General features: G+C 39.6%; 1 protein-coding gene across 1 annotated transcript in view; it reads right to left on the reverse strand.

The window, feature by feature from the left end:
- The window catches only part of MLIP (muscular LMNA interacting protein), a 178,608-nt gene that overhangs the window by 77,214 nt on the left and 81,269 nt on the right, over window positions 1-20,125 (reverse strand). Inside the window, exon 10 of the mRNA XM_055123001.1 lies at window positions 18,603-18,647. Within this exon, the coding sequence (XP_054978976.1) occupies window positions 18,603-18,647 (45 nt within the window). The remainder of the gene's footprint in view (window positions 1-18,602; window positions 18,648-20,125) is intronic.

Consider the following 20,125-nt stretch of genomic DNA (forward strand, 5'->3'; position numbering starts at 1 on the left):
CTCTGTTTGCCCATGCCATTCTACATACCATAAAAACAGTTTCAAAGCCCTTAGTATTTTGTTTTGTGTTTTGGATCACACCTTGCGATGCCCAGGGGATACTTCTCACTCTGCACTCAGGAACTACTCCTGGCGATGTTCAGGGACCATATGGGATCAAAACTCGGATTGGCCAAATGAAAGGCAAAAGTCTACCCCGCTCAGGCCCCAGAACTATTGGCATTTTTTGAAGCTGATGATGCTACTTTTCTCTTATACTCATTGATATTTTATCTAACTTACATGGGGCCAGGTATTTTATAGAGACTAGCTCATCAATTCCTTACCAGCAACTCTGTGAAAAGCTTAATAAGAACAGGTCATATACCAACATTATGAAGATAATAAATGATGTTAAGCTTTAATTCCGGGTCTAGTCTAGTCATTAAGTTTATGATCTTAATTAGTTCAATGCTTACTTGAGAGGAGAAAAACAAGAAGCATATATATATTTTTTAACTTATTGTTTTGAGCCACACCCAGCAGTGCTCAGAGCTTGCTCCAGGCTCTATGTTCGGGGACTATTCTCAGAAAGGCAGGGGAACCATAGAGGGTGCCAAGAATTGAAGCAGTCAGTCATGTGTAAAGCAAGCGTATTACCTGCTTGCTTTACTCTGACTCTCATAAAAACTTCAAATAATTTTTAAACATCCACTTTTCAATAACTTTTTTGACCCAAAATACAAAGTCTTCAAATTTTTAAAGTTTTTTTTTAATCTCTTTATATTCACTGATCTTTTTTTTTTCCAATGCCAATTGACATGTCATTGATTTTGGCAATCTTTACCTCATTCTGTGTGATTTTACTTTCCTTTTCATTAATCTCATTAAATACAACTTATTTTTAATGTGATTTAAATGTTCTCACCAAAGGAGCATTCCTGAACCACAATGAAACCTGAGATTTTTTCCAAATATTAGCACCTATATGTCTTTGCTTCATCTATACACATATACCACACATAGCCACTACTCCTTCTTCCTAAAATTCTATAGTTTGCATGGACAAGATATTCAAATGTATATTGATATCTAAAATTCATTACAATTACACCCCAGGGGAAGCATGATAGTGGTGTTAAGGGAGCATGAAGTACATAGACTGTAGTGTTTGCAATATTGATAATAGACAGCATGACCTTGAAAAGGTCGCTCAATCTGTCCAAACCTTCTGCCAATATTATCGTAATGCTAACCAATGATTGTGTCCTTCAATAATAATTAGTTATGGTACATTTTCTATTTACCTGCCTGCCCTTCTGGAAATTGTAGCTTAAAGAGGTACTGCATAAAACTTGCATGTGCATATTTAAGTAAATGACTCAAATTAAGAAAATCACAGTATCTATAAGAAAGCATATATGACGAAAGTAGACAGGACTAATAGTATACCAGATAGGGTACTTGCCTTGCACAGTGCTGATCTGGGTTCAACCCCAGTATCCAATATGGTTGTCTAACCCCTTCCAGAAGTTATCCCTGATTACAGAGCCAGGAGTAAACCCTGAGCACCACTGGGTATGGTCCAAAAGTCAAAACAGAAAAAAAAAGCATATGTAAAGTAATTGGAGCTACCACTGGCAGAAACTCTTGGAATATTAGTAACTTCCCTCTGTTCTTCCCAATACCTTGTTTTTCAGTACCAAATAGTTGTGTAATCTACATTACAACACACAAGTACACTAATGACCACATCCAACTAAGATGACTGCTCATACCTTGTTATTCACAATGAGGTCTGTAAGTCAGTAGTATTACTTGAAAACCTGTTAGAAGTACTAGGCATCAGATCCCACCCATTGAATGAGAACTTACACATTACCAATTTCCAAAATGATTCATATGCACATTGAAAACTTGAAAGTTTGGGGCTAGAGTGATAGCACAGCAGTTAGGGCATTTGCTTTGCACACGGTTGACCTGGGTTCGATTCCCAGCATCCCATATGGTCCCCCAAGCACTGTGAGGGGTAATTCCTGAGTGCAGAGCCAGGACTAACCCCTGCACATCACGGGGTCAAGGCACTTGGGGCAGGAGTGATATTATACTGAGTAGGGTACTGTCTTGTGTGTGATTGACCCAAATTCAGCACTGCCAGGGGTAATTCTTGAGTGTAGAGCCAGGAGTAACCACTGAGCATCACCAGATTGGACACCCCCCAGTCCAAAAAAAAATACCCAATTGAAAACCCTCAATTAAAACTCAACACATCAAAATACAGTGCTCCCCTCCTAAAGATAGTTCTACCTTGCTCTACCTTGCTCTACCATCTAGTGACATTTACTTAATCTTTAACTTCTGCTGCCAGAAAGAGACATTTAAAAGGGTAACCCATTATTGATTTCTGATCTACACTGCTTCCAGCCTCATAGCTATCCAATATTTTCAGATTTCAAGTAAATTTTTGTTCACTAATTCTGGCAAATGTAAGTTGTTCTTTGTGTCCAAGGAGAAATAATGGAAATTAATCAAGTTAGAAAAGTCATAATAGATGGCGAGAGTGGTTTTATGATAGTATAGAGGTTACAGTGTGTGCTTCACACTTGGCATGTACATAACATGGTTCTTTTTTTGAGTATGCAACAGAAAAACAAATGCTGTTTTGAATCTTTAAAACTCACTGCCATCAGATGTTCGCTGGGTTATGCCAGTTTAGGTCTAGCCTCAGTCTAAAGTTCTAACGATTCTGAAGAACTTTGGAATCCATAGAAATGAGGAAGACAAAACTTTTTTTCTCCAAAAGCTAATTTACTCTACTATTTAAATAATAGGACTATCACAGTATAAATCATGTCATGGGGCTCCTCTCAAGGATCTGGAGCGCCTCACCTCACTTCAAAACATTTTCAAGACTGTCTGTAGCAGTGGAAAGCTTTGGTGTCCTGTGAGGTGAGAGGAGGTGAGCCTGTATGCAGCTGTGTGACCTCATCTTCCCTGTTACCAACCAGCCACTCGCCTTCAAATCTTACCTCTCCCTGCCCCTCTCAACTCCTCACTCTCACTCACATTTAGTTCATTCATATTTCTGCAACTTTTTACTTTTTGAGTAGGGGGCTGGGGGAGAACAAAGGAAAATGCTCAGAGCTTACTCCTGGGCCTGCACTGAGATTCCCCTGGCCAGGCTTAAGACCATTGTAGTGCTGAAGATCAAACCACTGTTGGCTACTCACAAGACAACTTACCCATTACAACCTGCCCAGTCCCATGGAACTTCGCTCTTTTGTTTCTTGCTTTGTCTGAAATGTTTGTTTCATTCTCTAAGATTCTCCCTTTCAAGCTGTTTTAAAAATGCCACCTCATCAGAGAGAGGTCCTCTGATGTTTCATTTGAACAGATAAAACAGCAATCCCTATTTATCTAATAGTATTTTTCCCATTTACTATTTAACATCAGTTTTTGTGTTACTATATTGATATCTCCACTATAATGAAACTCTGGTGTAAACCAAAAAATCATTTTGATTACTCATATAATCAGCACTTGGATCTGTGTCTATAATCTAGTAGGTGCTAAAAAAATGTAATAGTGAAAAGCCCTGCGCATTGACAATAATGCACTTCAAGTGGTGCTGATTGTCAGTTTAGGGTTCCTACTTATGTTTCCTATACTGACTTTTTCATTACTGTGTAACACAGGAAGAGAAAAGTTCACAGGATAGAACATCCACATGGATCTTTTCACTAAGAGAAAACCAGAAAAAAGAGAGTAGGGTGGGGTGAATCACCTTTAGAGATAAGAGAAGTCAGAAGTTACTATCTGAATTTATCTGAACTCATGGGTAGAGATCTCTTCTTTACCTACTGATAAGATTTTAAACATCTCTTCTCCATTTGCTTGTGGCAGTGACAAATGAAAATCTGCTTTTGTTTTGTTTTGTTTGGGTGAGGGAAGTGTCAAGTAGGTAACACCTGACAGTACTCAGGGCTTACATTTGGCTCTGTGTTCAGGACAAATTCCTGGCCTGGCTCAGAGGACCATATGTAACATCTGGGAATCTTAATCCAAGTTGTAAGTGGTAGAAGGCAAGTGCCTTCACTCCTGTATTATCTGGCTTGCCATGAAATTCTTGATTCCAAATGGTGTCATCTTTCTTGGAAAATTCGAAAGTGGGATAGAATTGAGATTATGTTCGATTCTATCTTGGTTGTGAGGGAGGCCTAGTTCAAGAAATAGTGTCTATAGTCCTTGGGCCAGGGAGAGTGAGTGCGAGCCAGGTCATGGTCTGTAGAGTACAAGTCTAAGCCTGCTAATCATCTACGTTTGTATTTCATCAAATATACATTTATATTTCAACATTACCACTATAGACACTAAAAATAAACATTGTTTCTGCCCTTTGGAATTTGTAAGCATAATTTTATGACAAGTTGGTACAACCCCTGGCTGCTATGAACACTGAAATAGATTACTAATACCGATGTACAGACACCATTGCTGATTTTAAAGTAATGGCTTCTTAGAGAAACAGTTTACTTAAATTAGTGACTTTTACTAGAGGATGCATGTTTTTAATTGCTTTTGACTACAACTGTGGCTCTGAGGAGGTGTGATGAAATAACAGAAGCAAAGGACTGGGTCCCATATTCACGGTTTATTTGTATCTATTCAAGGAACTAAAACAACCAAATAGAACATATGAAGAATACTTAAATACTAAGAATTCTACTGAGTTAATACATGCAAAATGCCAAAAAAAGATTTTTTTACCCATTTTCTTCAGCCTTTTCTTCATTCTGCAGTGTTATTTAATGTTTTTATAAGTTTCTGCAACAACAAGCTCATAAATACTCAAAAAAATTCTAACAAATTGTTGGCAAAAGAAATTTATCGGGGCTGGAGTGATAGCACAGCGGGTAGGGCGTTTGCCTTGCACGCGGCCAACCCGGGTTCGAATCCCAGCATCCCATATGGTCCCCTGAGCACCGCCAGAGGTAATTCCTGAGTGCAGAGCCAGGAGTAACCCCTGTGCATCGCCAGGTGTGACCCAAAAAGCAAAAAAAAAAAAAAAAAAAAAAAAAGAAATTTATCTATCTAGCTGATTCACTTTTTCAATTAGTAAATATTTATTAACTAATTCTTTTTTAAACAAACACTAATTTCTGCTTAGAGCAAATACTGTCATTTTTATTATCCTCAAATAAGTATTTCAAACTTCATAATATTATAGTGCAGAGTAAAGCTTTCTACATTGAGTGGGAAAACTGATTCCTCTATTACCAATTAGTCTTGGCACTACTGATATAGCATTGCTAAAATCTGCACCCCAGTTTTTTGTCATAATAATAAGGGAACTACAGGCTGGAGAGATAGTGAGAGGGTAAGCCACTTGCCTTGTATGCGGCAGACCTGAGTTCTATCCTGGGCACCCAACACGGTTCCCTGAGTCTGACAGAAGTGATCCCTGAGTGCAGGGCCAGAAGTAAGCCCTGGGCAACACTGGTATCCTCTGCAAACCACCCCAACCTTACTGTCTAGTAAGACAGTAAAAAAAAAAAAAAAAAGCCAGAATAGGAATTATAAAGAAAAAATGCACTACAATATGCATTTGTAATGTAGTGTTGCTACTAAATATCTAATCTAAGAAAATGCCTAACTGATGGGAGGTTTTAAAATGTTTCATAGTTACCATGATAATTACATAAAAATAAGTATGCATATATATATATGGCTTGAATTATTAAAAACCACATTCCAAGGCTCAATAAACATTTTGTAGTGTACACATGGCTCATAGTAGTTGAACTGAAATAATTCAATAAGTACCGACGCGAGGGACACTCTCCCACTGGTTGCAGACAGCGGGGGCTCCCCTGGAAACCCCCAACTCCCTGGGCTGCATGGACACGCCTTTCTGCTCCTCTGTAACAGCCGAACTCCCAATCAGGTACTCACAAGGAGGACCCCGCCTACCCCGCCCTGTGCCCCAAGAGATTACTGGGGGCGTGGCCTGTATTTAGGGGGCATGGCCTCAAAAGGGCGTGGCCACTTGCCAGAGCGGCCGCAGTTATAATTTTTCTTCATTATACACTCTATAACCTATATCTTCGAAAATCACCCTGGCCATCTAAATCATTTTTTTTGCCAAATAGGCCTTCAGCTGACTTGAGCTTCACAAAAGCTGTCAGTGAACAATAGAATCTGCACAAACTCCTCGTAAAGAGAGCATAGCCTTCAGTCATCACTAGAAGCCCCACATAAACCAAGAGGAGCGACTGAGAGTAAGGAAGTATTCTGATATTGGAACAAAGCCACCGTCATCAACAGCGCAAACAGAATCTCCCTGCAGAAAGAGGGAATAGGGATAGACAACTAAAAGGCTACAACTCTAGAATTCCATAACAATATGAAGAAACAGCAAAAATCCCCTCCAGGAAGAGAAGATGAAGGAAAGATTCCAGAAATCTCCACAGGGTCTACCCACATACAGGACCTCTCAGAAAAAGAATTCAGAGAAGAAATCTTGAAGAGAGTCAATATAATCAAAGCAACCATGGAATAGACATCCAATAAATTAAGGGAGGATATGAATGATGCTTTGGAAAGGTCAACCAAGAAAATGCAGGAAGAAATGATATCAGAAATTTCAAAGCTACGAACAGATGTCACAAAGCTACTAACAGAAGTCACACAAATAAAGGATTCGGTAGATGAATTAAAAATCTCAGTAGGTGCCCTCAGCAGTAGAATGACTGCAGCCGAAGACAGAATCAGTGAGCTTGAAGATGAGCTGCAGAAAGCTTATAGACAACAACAAATAATGGCAAAGACCTCAAAATGGCTATAGAGCGAATCAGAGTCCTTGGGAATGACTTCAAGAGGAAAAACATAAGAATCATTGGAGTACCAGAAGCACAGGGAAGTAATCCAAATGAACATAAACACAGTGAAAGACATCATTGCTAAGAAATTCCCAGAGCTGGAGAAGTCAGGCATCCAGATCCAAGGAGTCCGAAGAGTACCAGCAAAAAGAGACCTGAATAAAAAGACTCCAAGGCATATCATAGTCAGAATGACGGATGCGGTGGATAGACACACAATTCTGCAAGCAGCAAGGTCAAAGAAGGAAATCACATACAAAGGAGCACCCCTCAGATTTACAGCAGACCTGTCAGAGGAAACCCTCCAAGCCCGAAGACAATGGTGGGACATAGTGAAAAAAACCAATGAAATGAACACCTCACCAAGAATAATTTATCCGACTAAACTCAAACTCAAACTCGAAGGAACCATACACTATTTCTCAGATAAACAACAGCTCAGGAACTTCATAGACTCAACACCAAACTTAAAAGAAGGACTAAAGGGGCTATTGTAAGTCAAGGAAGAACCCCACAAGAACAACAAACCTCATAGAAAGATGACACAAAACCCCATGACAATCTCTCTCAATGTCAATGGCCTAAATGCACCAATTAAGAGACATAGAGTGGCAAAATGGATTCAGAAACTAAACCCAACATTCTGCTGCCTGCAAGAAACACACCTGAACAGTCAGAGCAAACACAGACTCAAAGTCAAAGGGTGGAAAACAATCCTGCAAGCAAACAACTCCCTCAAAAAAGCTGGGGTGGAAATACTAGTATCCAGCAACACAGATTTCAGGTTGAAAAGATTAGGAGGGACAACGACGGTCACTTCCTATTTGTCAAGGGATATATACAACGGGAAGAAATCACACTCTTAAACACATATGCACCTAATGAAAGACCGGCTAAATACTTAAAACAACTCCTAACAGACTTTAAGGAGGACATCGCTAACAGCACAATGGTAGTCAGAGACTTCAACACTGCCCTATCACCTCTGGATAGATTGACAAGAACAAAACTCAGCAAGGGAACACGGACTCTGAAGGAAGAAATAGAAGAGAGAGGCCTAATAGACCTATACAGGGCTTTACACCCCAAGAAGAAAGAATACATATTCTTTTCCAGTGCACACGGAACATTTTCCAAAATAGACCATGTACTGGGCCACAAAACATACCTCAATAAAATCAGAAAAATAGAAATTGTATCAACTATCTTCTCAGACCACGATGCGCTGAAGATAGAAGCTAATCACACACAGACGCAAAGAATCAAAACAAACACCTGGAAATTAAATAGCTCTGTGTTAAACAATGAGTGGGTCAGGAAGGAAATCAAGGAAGAAATCAAGAGATACCTCGAAACAAATGAGAAGACACAAGCTACCAAAACCTATGGGACGCAACTAAAGCTGTGTTAAGGAGAAAATTTATAGCTCTGCAAGCATTCCTTAGGAAGGAAGAAAGGGCCTATATACATAGGTTGACTTCACAGCTCAAGGCCTTAGAAAAGGACCAGGAAAAGGAACCCAAACCAGTCTGAAGGAAAGAAATAATAAAAATTAGAGCAGAAATTAATGACATGGAAACCCAGAAAACAATCTGAAAGGTCAATGAAACCAGGAGCTGGTTCTTTGAGAAAATAAACAAGATTGACAAACCACTAGCAAAACTCACAAAGAGAGAGAGAGACCCTAATAAACCGAATCAGGAATGAAAAGGGGGACATCACAACAGAAACCAACGAAATTCAAAAGATCGTCAGAGACTACTTCTAAAGCCTGTATGCCATGAAACAAGAGAACCTAAAAGAAATGGATTAATTCCTTGATTCCTATAATCCCAAGACTGAACAAAGAAGACTTGGAATACCTGAATAGATTCATTAATATTAAGGAAATTGAAACTGTAATCAAAAATCTCCCCAAAAACAAAAGCCCAGGTCCAGATGGATTCACTGGCGAATTCTTCCAAATATTTAAAGAAAACCTATTTCCAGTTCCCCTCAAGCTTTTCCAGGAAATTGAAAAAACAGGAACTCTCCCAAACAGTTTCTATGAAGCACACATCTCCCGAATATCAAAAGCAAACAAAGACACCATTAAGAAAGAAAATTATAGACCAATATCCCTGATGAACACCAATGTGAAGATCCTCAACAAAATATTAGCAAATAGGATCCAACAACTCATCAAAAATATCATACACCATGACCAAGTGGGATTCATCCCAGGGATGCAAGGATGGTATCACACTCGGAAATCAGTCAACATAATCCATCATATCAACAAAAGTAAAGATAAAAAACATATGATCATATCAATAGATGCAGAGAAAGCATTTGACAATATCCAATATCCGTTCATTATGAAAACCCTCACCAAAATGGTTTTTGGAGTAACTTTCCTCGATAGTCGAAGCCATCTACCACAAGCCTATGGCAAGCATTATCTTCAATGGGGAAAAACTAAGGGCCTTTCCTCTAAGATCAGGCACAAGACAAAGATGCCCACTCCCACCACTTCTCTTGAATATAGTACTGGAAGTACTTTCGATAGCTGTTAGACAAGAAAAAGAGATTAAGGGCATCCAGATAGGACAGGAAGACATCAAACTCTCACTATTTGCAGATGATATGATACTATATCTAGAGAAGCCTAAAGCTTCTACTAAGAAACTCTTAGAAACAATAGATGTGTGCTGAATGTAAACTAGAGACTGAACACAATGGCCACTCAACAGCCCCATTGCAAACCACAACACCTAATTAGAGAGAGAGAACAAAAGGGAATACCCTGCCACAGTGGGAGGGTGGGGTGGGGGAAGATGGGATTGGGGGGGAGTGATGCTGAGCTTATTGGTGGTGGAGAATGGGCACTGGTGAAGGGATGGGTTCTCGAATATTGTATGAGGGGAAACATGAGCACGAAAATGTATAAATCTGTAACTGTACCCTCAAGGTGATTCACTAATTAAAAAATAAATAAATTTAAAAATAATAATTCAATGAGTAAAGGAAAGGCAATAGCATGACTCAAACTTAAGAAGGCATACACAATAGTTGAAGGCAATCTTGGCATTTAAGTTGAGTCAAAGAACCAGTCAAGGACAAACTGTTTCAAGCTTGAAGATCTCAGTTCTACATAAAAGTATTCAGAGCTTCATTTTCCAAAGAACAGACACCTCAAGGGTCCTCAGAAAAATGAGTCATGCTTCATCAGAGCAGGACACATCATGGGGCATTCAGAACTGGGAACAAAGTATCTGCAGTTTAAGCACTCTTCTTTATAGAGTTCCAATAATCTACATTTTGCTTTTACTTGGATATAGCCATATGGCTTATTTTTTAAAATCTATTTTCAAATTGTCTTTTGTTCTCTAGATTCAATATTCCATTTCAGGCAACAATGACCACTTTTGCAATGGCATGAAACTTCAAAAGCCAAAGCCAAATGTAATTTAAAACATTTCCCAAACTGCCACTAAAAAAAGCTATGCTTTCCCATTTTGCAGAGTCCAGTGTGTTTTTTTTTTCTTCAAAGAAAATAGCCCCTATTAAAATAGATTCTATTGATATTGAAATAACTTAGCCCAGCAATTAAGAAGCCTTTTGAAGATTCCCAAGATCCTTCCTTTCCTTTTGCTCCTTTTATTATGTTAAGTGACACACTATCCATGTGCAAATCTTCTATAGAATCCTCAAGAACCCTTGAGCTCAGGTATACATACACTTTTGTGCTAACATGATCAAAACAGAATGGTATTAGTATAAGGATAGACTCTCTGATCAATGGTTTAGCATCAATCAAGTACTCAAACACAAATCCTTCAGACCTAATGTCAACTAATTTTTAATAATGTAGCTGGATATCTGAGGGCATTAAAGATAGATTCTTTAACAAATGGTGTTGGAGAAATTGGATAATCACATGTAAAAAAGAAAAAAGAAGTTGGATCCATTTCTCATACCTTATACAAAAGTCAATTCAAAGTGAATCAAAAACCTTGAGGTTAGATGATAATCCATAAAATATACTGAAAAAAATAAAAGCAGAGGGTCTGAAGCGATAGCACAGTGGGTAGGGCATTTACCTTGTAAGCGGCCGACCCGGGTTTGATTCCCAGTATCCCATATGGTCCCCTGAGCACCATCAGGAGTAATTCCTGAGTGCATGAGCCAGGAGTAACCCCTGTGTATCGCTGGGTGTGACCCAAAAACAAAACAAAACAAAAAAGAGCAGAACACACTGAGACTGGAACTCAAAGGTGACTTCAATGATACGATTAAACTGGCAAAGGCAGTCAAAAATGAATAAATAAATGAACACATGGACTTACATAATATTAAAAAGTTTCTGCATGGTAAAAGAAACAGAAGCTAAAAAAAATAAACAAAAACCTGACTGTGAGAGAAAATATTTGCACTCAATATATCAAATAAATATCCAAGACATATAAAGTACAAGATATATAATATCCAAAATACATAAAGCACTCATAAAAAAATCAAAAAACCCTATCAAATGGGGAGAGGAAATGAACAAACACTGCTCTAAAAAAGAAAACTGGATTGCCAATAGACAAAATAAAAATTGTTTATTTTCACTCATTATCAGGGAAATCTAAATCATGAAGACAGAGAGGTATCATCTCACACCAGTGAGAATCATACATATGAGTAAAATCTGAGAGCAATCTGTGTTGTCAGGAATGTGGTAAAAATGGGCTCATCTACTGCTGGTGGGAGAGTTATTGGCTTAACCCTTATAAAAAATAACATGGAGACTTCTCAGAAAAATAAGAATAGAGCTGTCATATAACCCAATAATTTTACTTTTGTTATCTACCCCAAGATACAAAAACATTCAAAGGATGCACACCATTATTCATGGTACACTTAGTGTAATAGCTGGGATATGGAATCCACCCAGGTGTGCAACAACAAAGGAGGGGATCATGAAGGTGTGGCAAAAACACACAGAGGAATACTATGCAACTGTAAGGAAAGATAAAACTATGAAATTTGCAGCAGCTTGGATGGAACTTGAGGGTATCTCAACTTGAGGATATCTTAAGTGAAGCAAAGTAAACCAGAAGAAGGACAAATACTGGATGATCTCATTCATATAAGGCATTTTGAATAACAGGAGAAGAGCATTCGAAGTATCAAAGGGAAGACACCTAGATTACCATTGGCCCTAGATTATAGCACTCCACTGCACTGTCAACCCGTTGTTCATTGATTTGCTCGAGCAGGCACCAGTAATATCTCCATTGTGAGACTTGTTGTTACTGTTTTTGGCATATCGAATACACCACATGTAGCTTGCCAGGCTCTGTCGTGCGGGCAGGATACTCTTGGTAACTTGCTGGGCTCTCCGAGAGGGACGGAGGAATCAAACCCGGGTCAGCCGCATGCAAGACAAATGCCCTACCCACTGTGCTATCGCTCCATTAAGTTCATAAAAATCTTTTGCCCTAGATTATAGAACTGGGAAAGTTAGAGAAGTTAGAGAAGGGAATAAATGGGGGGAAGTAAGAGGGAAATGGGAGGTAGCAGGGACAGGGGTAGTCCTCGAAAACATCAGTAGTGTTGCAGCATCTTGTGATGTGTGTGTGTGTGTGTGTGTGAACCACTGAGCCAAGAACACTATCACCATGAGACTCAGACCTACAATAACCAAACTGAAAAATACTGTTCTGAAGAACTTTGTAAATCATGGTGCTTTAATAAAAAAGTGTTTATTAAAAAAGTTATTTGAAACAATATCTGGATTTTTACCCTCTATAACAAACAGATTTATTTTGTTAGGCAAAAGAAAACTTATTTTTATATCTACAATGACATCTTAATATATTTCATTTTGTGAAATAATTACACATTTATCTTTAAAGGGTACTGAAAGGATTTAGCCAAAATATTAATTTTGTCATTGTTATTATCATCCCATTGCTAATCAATTTGGTCAAGCAGGCACCAGTAATGTCTCCATTGTGAGACTTTTTGTTACTGTTTTGGACATACCAAATACGCTACGGGTAGCTTGCTAGGCTCTGCTGTGCAGGTGAGGTACTCTCAGTAGCTTGCTGGGCTCTCCGAGGCGGGCAGAGGAACTCAACCTGGGTTGGCCGCGTGCAAGGCAAACACCCTACCTGCTGTGCTATCTCTCTAGCCCAATGCCAGTATAACCAAGCAATTTTATGAAATCAATCTTGTTCAGAATCAAGCAATGTTTTTCATGATTTTTCACTTGTTTTGTTTGGGGACCACACCTGATATGTGCTAGGGCTTACTCCTGGCTCTGTGCTCAGAGATCACTACTGGTGGTGCTTGGTGGTGCTTGGAGCACATATGAAATGCTGGGGATAGAAGCCGGATCAGCCACAGGCAAGGTAAGCATCCTATCCAGTATACCAGGGCTCCAACCCTTATATTTCAGTTGACAAATAAAAATACTGTCATTTATTTTGATGATAAGATGACCTGCTGACTTGTATAATATAGAACACCATACCAAGCATTTAAAAAGTGGCAAAATACTATATAGTGATCGGTGTATCACTGTATCACTGTATCACTGTCATCCTGTTGTTCATCGATTTGCTTGAGCGGGCATCAGTAACATCTTCATTTGTCCCTGCTGCGTGTTAATGTAGCACAATGGAGTCTGCTTGCTCCAAGAACATGAAGAGCACATTGTTGTTACTGTTTTGACATATCAAATATGTAACAAGTCGCTTGCCAGGCTCTGCCTTGTGGGGAAAAATAAAATAAAAATAAAAATAAAGAGGTCGCAGGGCTGCCAATGTGGCTGTGCGCTCTAGGAAAAACTGCATCACTCTCTTTCAGGAACTTTGTTTCATAGCCTCTGGATCTTGGCCATTGATGAGATTACATGGCGCAGGAGAGGGGATGAAGTCTGTGGGTGTAACTGCCAAGGTACTGGAAAACTGGGGATCTGGGTGGAGGAGGCCCAGTACCAATTTGAGCAGGCTTGGAGACCTCAGAACTGGGTCCTCTGTCAGTTCCTTCATGGGTGAGGCTCATCTGAGCATGTGGAAAGTACCTTTAGCATAGCTGTGACTGGGTTCTGGAGATTTTTGGCTGCCGGGGCTCTGCTCAGGGTGAGGAGGGAAACTCAACCTGCTCCCCTCTGAGGTGCCCTAGTGAAGACAGCCTGGTGCAGGGGAAAGAGATTCTGTGTCGCTCTCTTCTGGGAGCATTGTTTTATAGCTCTGGATCTTGGCCGTTGATGAGATTACATGGTGCTGGGGGCAGTTTGTGGGTGTGACTGCCAAGCTACTAGAAAACTGGGGATCTGGATGGAGGAGGCCCAGTACCAATCCGAGCAGGCTTGGAGATCTCAGCCCCAGGTCCCGCATACCTGGATTCCTCTGTCTATTCCTTCATGGGTGAGGCTCGTCCGAGCATATGGAGAGTGGCCTTGAGCATGGCTGTGGCTGGGTTCCAGAGATTTTTGGCTGCTGGGGCTCTGCTTGGGGCAGGGAGGGAAACTCAACCCACCCCCTCCCTCTGAAAACGGGAATGGCTGGGGGCAGGAGTTTGATGACAAGATGACCTGCTGACTTCTAAGATCTAGAACACCATACCAAGCATTTTAAAAGTGGCAAAATACTATATAGTGATTGGTGTAAATCTAAGAAAATATAATAGACATTTTAAAAATAATATATGCTCTATACACATGTATAAAGGTATTTATTAAGGGATAGAAAAGTAGAAGGGGGTTTAAGGCTCTTGTTTTGCCTGCAGCTGACCTCAGCTAAATCCCCAGAACTGCTTATGTCTCTCTGCTCTCCCAGGAGATTCCTGAGTACAGAAGTATGCTCTGAGCACTGCAAGCTAAGGCCTCAAAACAACAATAGCAACAACAAGAAGATAGTTATACAAGTTTGGACATGGAAAAATACTTTAGGTGTTAGATGATTATTCCTGCGTCTGATTTCTCACAGCCATTTCTCAGCACCTAATCATGTCTGAACTCTATTTAAGAGTTTGCCATATCAGGGGGAGGAGCGAAGCATGTGTGAATGAGATTATATCTGAGAATAACCAGTAAACCATCAAGCTCTGGTCCCAGACAACATTCTTCTTACTATTTTGTTTTTAAAATGTTCCCTTGCCCTGGCTCCCCAGTAAAGCGTCTTGCGGTCTGCTTTACAAATGTTTGTCATTTCTCAGATGTACCTACTGTCTTTGGGGACTGGATCGATAGCACAGCAGGTAGGACGTTTGCCTGGCATGAGGCCGACCTGGGTTTGATTCCTCCGTCCCTCTCGGAGAGCCCGACAAGCTACCAAGAGTATCCCACCCACACGGCAGAGCCTGGTAAGCTCCCCGTGGCGTATTCGATATGCCAAAAATAGTAACAAGTCTCACAATGGAGACATTAATGGTGCCCACTCGAGCAAATCCATAAACAACAGGGACTACAGTGCAGATGATTATTCAATTTACATCTTATATCTCTGTTTTGTATAGTGTGTTGAGCGAAATTATAAATACAAATGTTAAAGCATCCCTGATTTTCACACTTATTCTCCAAAAAATATCAGTATATCATTACTCAAACTATTAAAGTAGCAATAGCAATATTTCCACATCTGAAATGGAAAACTGGGATGCTTCATTGTTATTTGAGTATTTGTTTCTATGGCAACTCCTTCACTTCACTGTGTTAGTAATCACAGCCTCAGAGTGCTAGCAGGACTTGAAGTGTGATACAAAACGCCTTTATTGTTCAATTAGGGGATTCAAACCCTAGGAACCCAGAACTGTGACTGTCAGCCTAGGAGTCAGTGCCAAAGCCAAAAGTGAAAGAAGGGTTTTGAGGCTCCCAGCCCAGCATCCTTAAACTGCACGACGTTTGTACCTGACACTCATCTAAACCTGTTTGCAGAAGGACATATGTCATCATGCAGACACATCTCTTCCACTAGAAACACAGACATCAAAATATCAACCAGTTTTATTGAATCAGTCTTCAAAGCAAGACCATACTTTCATATAGTGACTTTTTAGTATAAATAAATCAAAATATTTCTGATCTATGACTTTGACAACAAGATGATTGGATAGCTATTGACATAGGGCACCAAAACAACCCTTAACAAAAGGGGAAATCAGTATTAAGTAGTGGTTATTTAGTTTTTTTTTTCATTAAAGCAACTAGATTTACAAAATTTTTCCTAACAGAGTTTTAAGTATACAATGTTCCAACACCAATCCCCACCACTGTGCCAATTTCTCTCCCACTCCCACTTGCCTCCTTACCAGGCATACTTTTAAGTTTGGTTACTCCAGTTCAGGCCTTTCGCTTAGTGTTGGCTCAATGGTTTACAGAATAACGGGACAAGGGAATGCAGGGAAATGTACCAAAGTGGGAAGGAAGGTGAGTACCCAAGTTAGCCTTGATTCAATTACAGAAATGAGAAGGAAAGGAAAGAAACTGAGGAGGGAAGAGGGATGGGAGATGAAGGACAGGAAGCAGATCGCCAGGCACATCACTGGTGTAGAGTGGGTTTATGTATATATCTAAACCACAGGCAGAGTTTGTTTCCTTAATGCTTCAAAAGCTTTGCTTGATATTTTCACTACTTTTACTAAAGGTGACAAATGTTCAGAAATCTACAATTAAAGACATTTATAATGTATAAAGAGAATCTTTAACTTGCAATACCTAAGTGACTATTTATTATTTCAATCTGATAAAGCTAAGAAATATTTTTAAAGGGACCTTTATTTTTTAAAAGTAACCTAATTAACTTGGCTGCGGGAGCTTGGAGGTCTCAGCCCTAGGTCCCACACACCTGGGTTCCTCTGCTAATAACTTCATGAGTGAGGCTCATTTGAACATGTGGAGAGGGGCCTTGAGCATGGCTGTTGCTAAGGTTCTGGAGGTCTTCAGCTGCAGGAGCTCTGCTCAGGGCGGGGAGGGAAGCTGAATCCCACCCCCTCTGAGGCGCCCCAGGAAAGACAGTCAGACATGTGGGCAAGAGACTCTCTGTGGCCAAAGACCTCCAGAGCCTTGCCACAGCCATGCTCAAGGCCCCTCTCCATATGTTCGGACGAGCCTCACACATAAAGTTACCAGCAGCGGAACTCAGGTATGTGGGACCTAGGGCTGAGACCGCCAAGCCTTCTCGGATTGGGACTGGGCCTCTTCCACCCAGATTTCCCATTTCCCAGGAGCTGGGCAGTGACACCCAGGACTGCCCTCGGTGCTGTGTAATCCCACCGACGGCCAACATCCAGAGACTTAAAACCAAGCTCCCAGAAGAGAGCGAGACAGAGTCTCTTGCCCATGCACCTGGCTATCTTCCCTGGGGTCCCTCAGAGTTGGTGGGTTTCAGCTTCCCTCCCCACCCCAAGCAGAGCTCCCGGGGCTGAAGACCTCCAGAGCCTAGCCACAGCCATGTTCAAGGCCCCTCTCCACACTTTTGGACAAGCCTCATGCATGAAAGTACCAGCAGAGGAACCCAGGTGTGTGGGACCCAGGGCTGAGACTGCCAAGCCTTCTCGGATCAGGACTGGGCCTCTTCCACCCATATTTTCCATTTTCCAGTAGCTAGGCGGTCACAACCAGGGACTACCCCTGGCACTGTGTAATCCCACCAACAGCCAACATCTAGAAACTTAAAACCAAACTCCTGGAAGCATGCAGGGCTGCTTTGCGGCCGAGATACATCTTATAGCCTTCTTTTCCCTCTGGGAGACCCTGGCAAGCTACTGAGAGTTTCCTGCCCACATGGGAGAGCCTCGAAAACTCCCCATGGTGTATTCACATGCCAAAAGCAGTAACAATGCTGGGTCTCATTCCCCTGACCCTGAAAGAGTTTCCAATGCGGCATCCTTGGGAAGGACAAGTAAAGATTCTAAAATCTCTGGGCTAGGTGGAATGGAGAGATTACTGAGACCACTCGAGAAATTCGACAATCAGCGGGATGATGATGATGATGATGATGATGATGATGATGATGATGATGATGAGCCTAATTAATAACATTTTTATCTCTAAACAACAGATTCTAGTATCTAAATCTGTGCCATGCAGCATGATAACCAGTTTCTCCACCAAGTGAGCCCCTAAAGTATAAACAGTATGAATTAGGATGTTTTATAAATGTGAAATACATGATAGATTTCAGAGAATTTTTCCAGTCATAGAAATGTAATTTAATGTTAATCTCAATTTTACCAATAATATCTTGAAATGATGTTTATTTCCATTAAATAAAATACATTATTGAAATTAATGTAACCTGTTTCTCTTTATCTGTATAATTTTGCTACCATAAAAAAATAAAGTATATATGTGCCCTGCATTTGTGGCTCACATATTCTTTTAATTGCTCATCACTGATGTAGATAACTCAGGTGCTAATCTTGTATGAAAGCCTTTCCAAGTTTCACATGTCTAGACTATGTACATTATCAAAAGTGGGCTTCTCCTTGAACCTATTTCTGATTTTTCACATGATAAACTACGCTCTCTTCTCTAAATTTCTTGTTTGCTTCTGACCCCATAGTGTTTGTTTTTTAATGCTTTCAAACTGCAGAACAATACCATAGAGTTATAGTACAATACCATAAAACTGTTTTTAGAGAAGTAGGGAAAGGAAACCGCACATAGTAAACATATTATTTGTTTACTTTCACTCAGATAAACCTGCCTTGATATCCTTTGAGAGATCAGTATATTTTTACAACCCATGCCTTAGTAAGGGTACATACCAGCTGATTCTCAGACACTGAAGAGGAGAGGGAGGAGAGATTCGCCTGTAAAATTATAGGAATAGTTTCCATTTAGTAAAGGTCACATTTAATAAACATTCCTATATTTTAAATTATGCCAAAGTTCTTTTATTAATGCATATCAGCAATAATACTTTAAAATAATGAAGTAGAAGTATCATTTTTAAGATTTTCATACACTAAAGTATTTTTCCAATGCATTTTATATTTTTTCACCTAATAGTGAACATATTGTCTCTAATATTTTTAATATTACTATGTTAACATAAACACTACCACAATACATCACAAATTCTTCTAGGTAATGTTTTATTATCTATGTACTTCCTATTTTTACCTCAATATACTATGCTGTTGGGTGCTTATAGCTCTATAGCACATGTTGAAACAACAGATTTTTCCTTAGTGATTATTTATATTTAAAAATTGTAAGATTTTCTTGGGGCTGGAGCAATAGCTTGCCTTGCATGCTACCAATCTGGGTTCAATCCCCCGCATCCCAAATGGTCCCCTAACAACCACCAGGAGTAATTCTTAAGTGCAGAGCCAGGAGCAACTCCTGAGCACTGCCTGGTGTGACCCCAAAACAAAAACATACAAAGAAAATATAGAAAATTATGGTGTAGAAAATTATTGCATTTTAAGACTGCTGTTTCTTCATTCTTGAGTCCTTTTATGGTGATTTAGCTTCCTTCTGACTACTGTAAATGGTTTAATATTTTTTTCACATCTTATTCTCTTGTAAGAATTTGTATTTAGTTCTCATTCTTGAATGATAGTTTAACTATACGTAAAATTTTAGGATAGCAACAACTGTACATAAAATTTTAGGATGACAATGGTTTTCTCTAAAAAATTGTACATGCTATCACATTAGCTCTGGTTTCTATCTATTACTGCTACAGTATAAATGCCATAACTTGGTGGATCATCTATCTTCACATATGGTTAGCTTTTAAGATTTTCTCCATGGCATTCAATACAATATATCTGAAGATAAATTTATATTTTATGTATACTTTTTGGGAACTTGGTATATTCCTTCACTCTGGGTTGGTGTATATTTCTTCAATTCTGTAAAATTCTCCATGACTATCTCTCCAAATATTGCCTATTTTTATTAAATTTAATCAGTTTGTATTGAGGATCCTTTAAATACAATCTATCTCAATCCATCCTACATAAAAATACAGGAAAATTTATAGAAAATATAGACACTAGAGAGATAGTGCAGAGGGTCAGTGAGTAAGATGCTGACCTTGCATGCAGCCAACCTAGATTCAACTTGCAGCAACATGTATGATTCCGTAGGCCCCACATAAAGCCATCTCTAAGCACAGAGCCAGGAGTAAATCCTGAGCACCTTAAAGCAAAGAAAGGAAGAAAGGAAGAAAAAAAGAAAGGAAGGAAGAGAGAAAGAAGGAGAGAAAGAAAGAAAGAAAGAAAGAAAGAAAGAAAGAAAGAAAGAAAGAAAGAAAGAAAGAAAGAAAGAAAGAAAGAAA

The sequence above is a fragment of the Sorex araneus genome, chromosome X (genome assembly GCF_027595985.1).
Source record: "Sorex araneus isolate mSorAra2 chromosome X, mSorAra2.pri, whole genome shotgun sequence".
Taxonomy (NCBI): domain Eukaryota; kingdom Metazoa; phylum Chordata; class Mammalia; order Eulipotyphla; family Soricidae; genus Sorex; species Sorex araneus.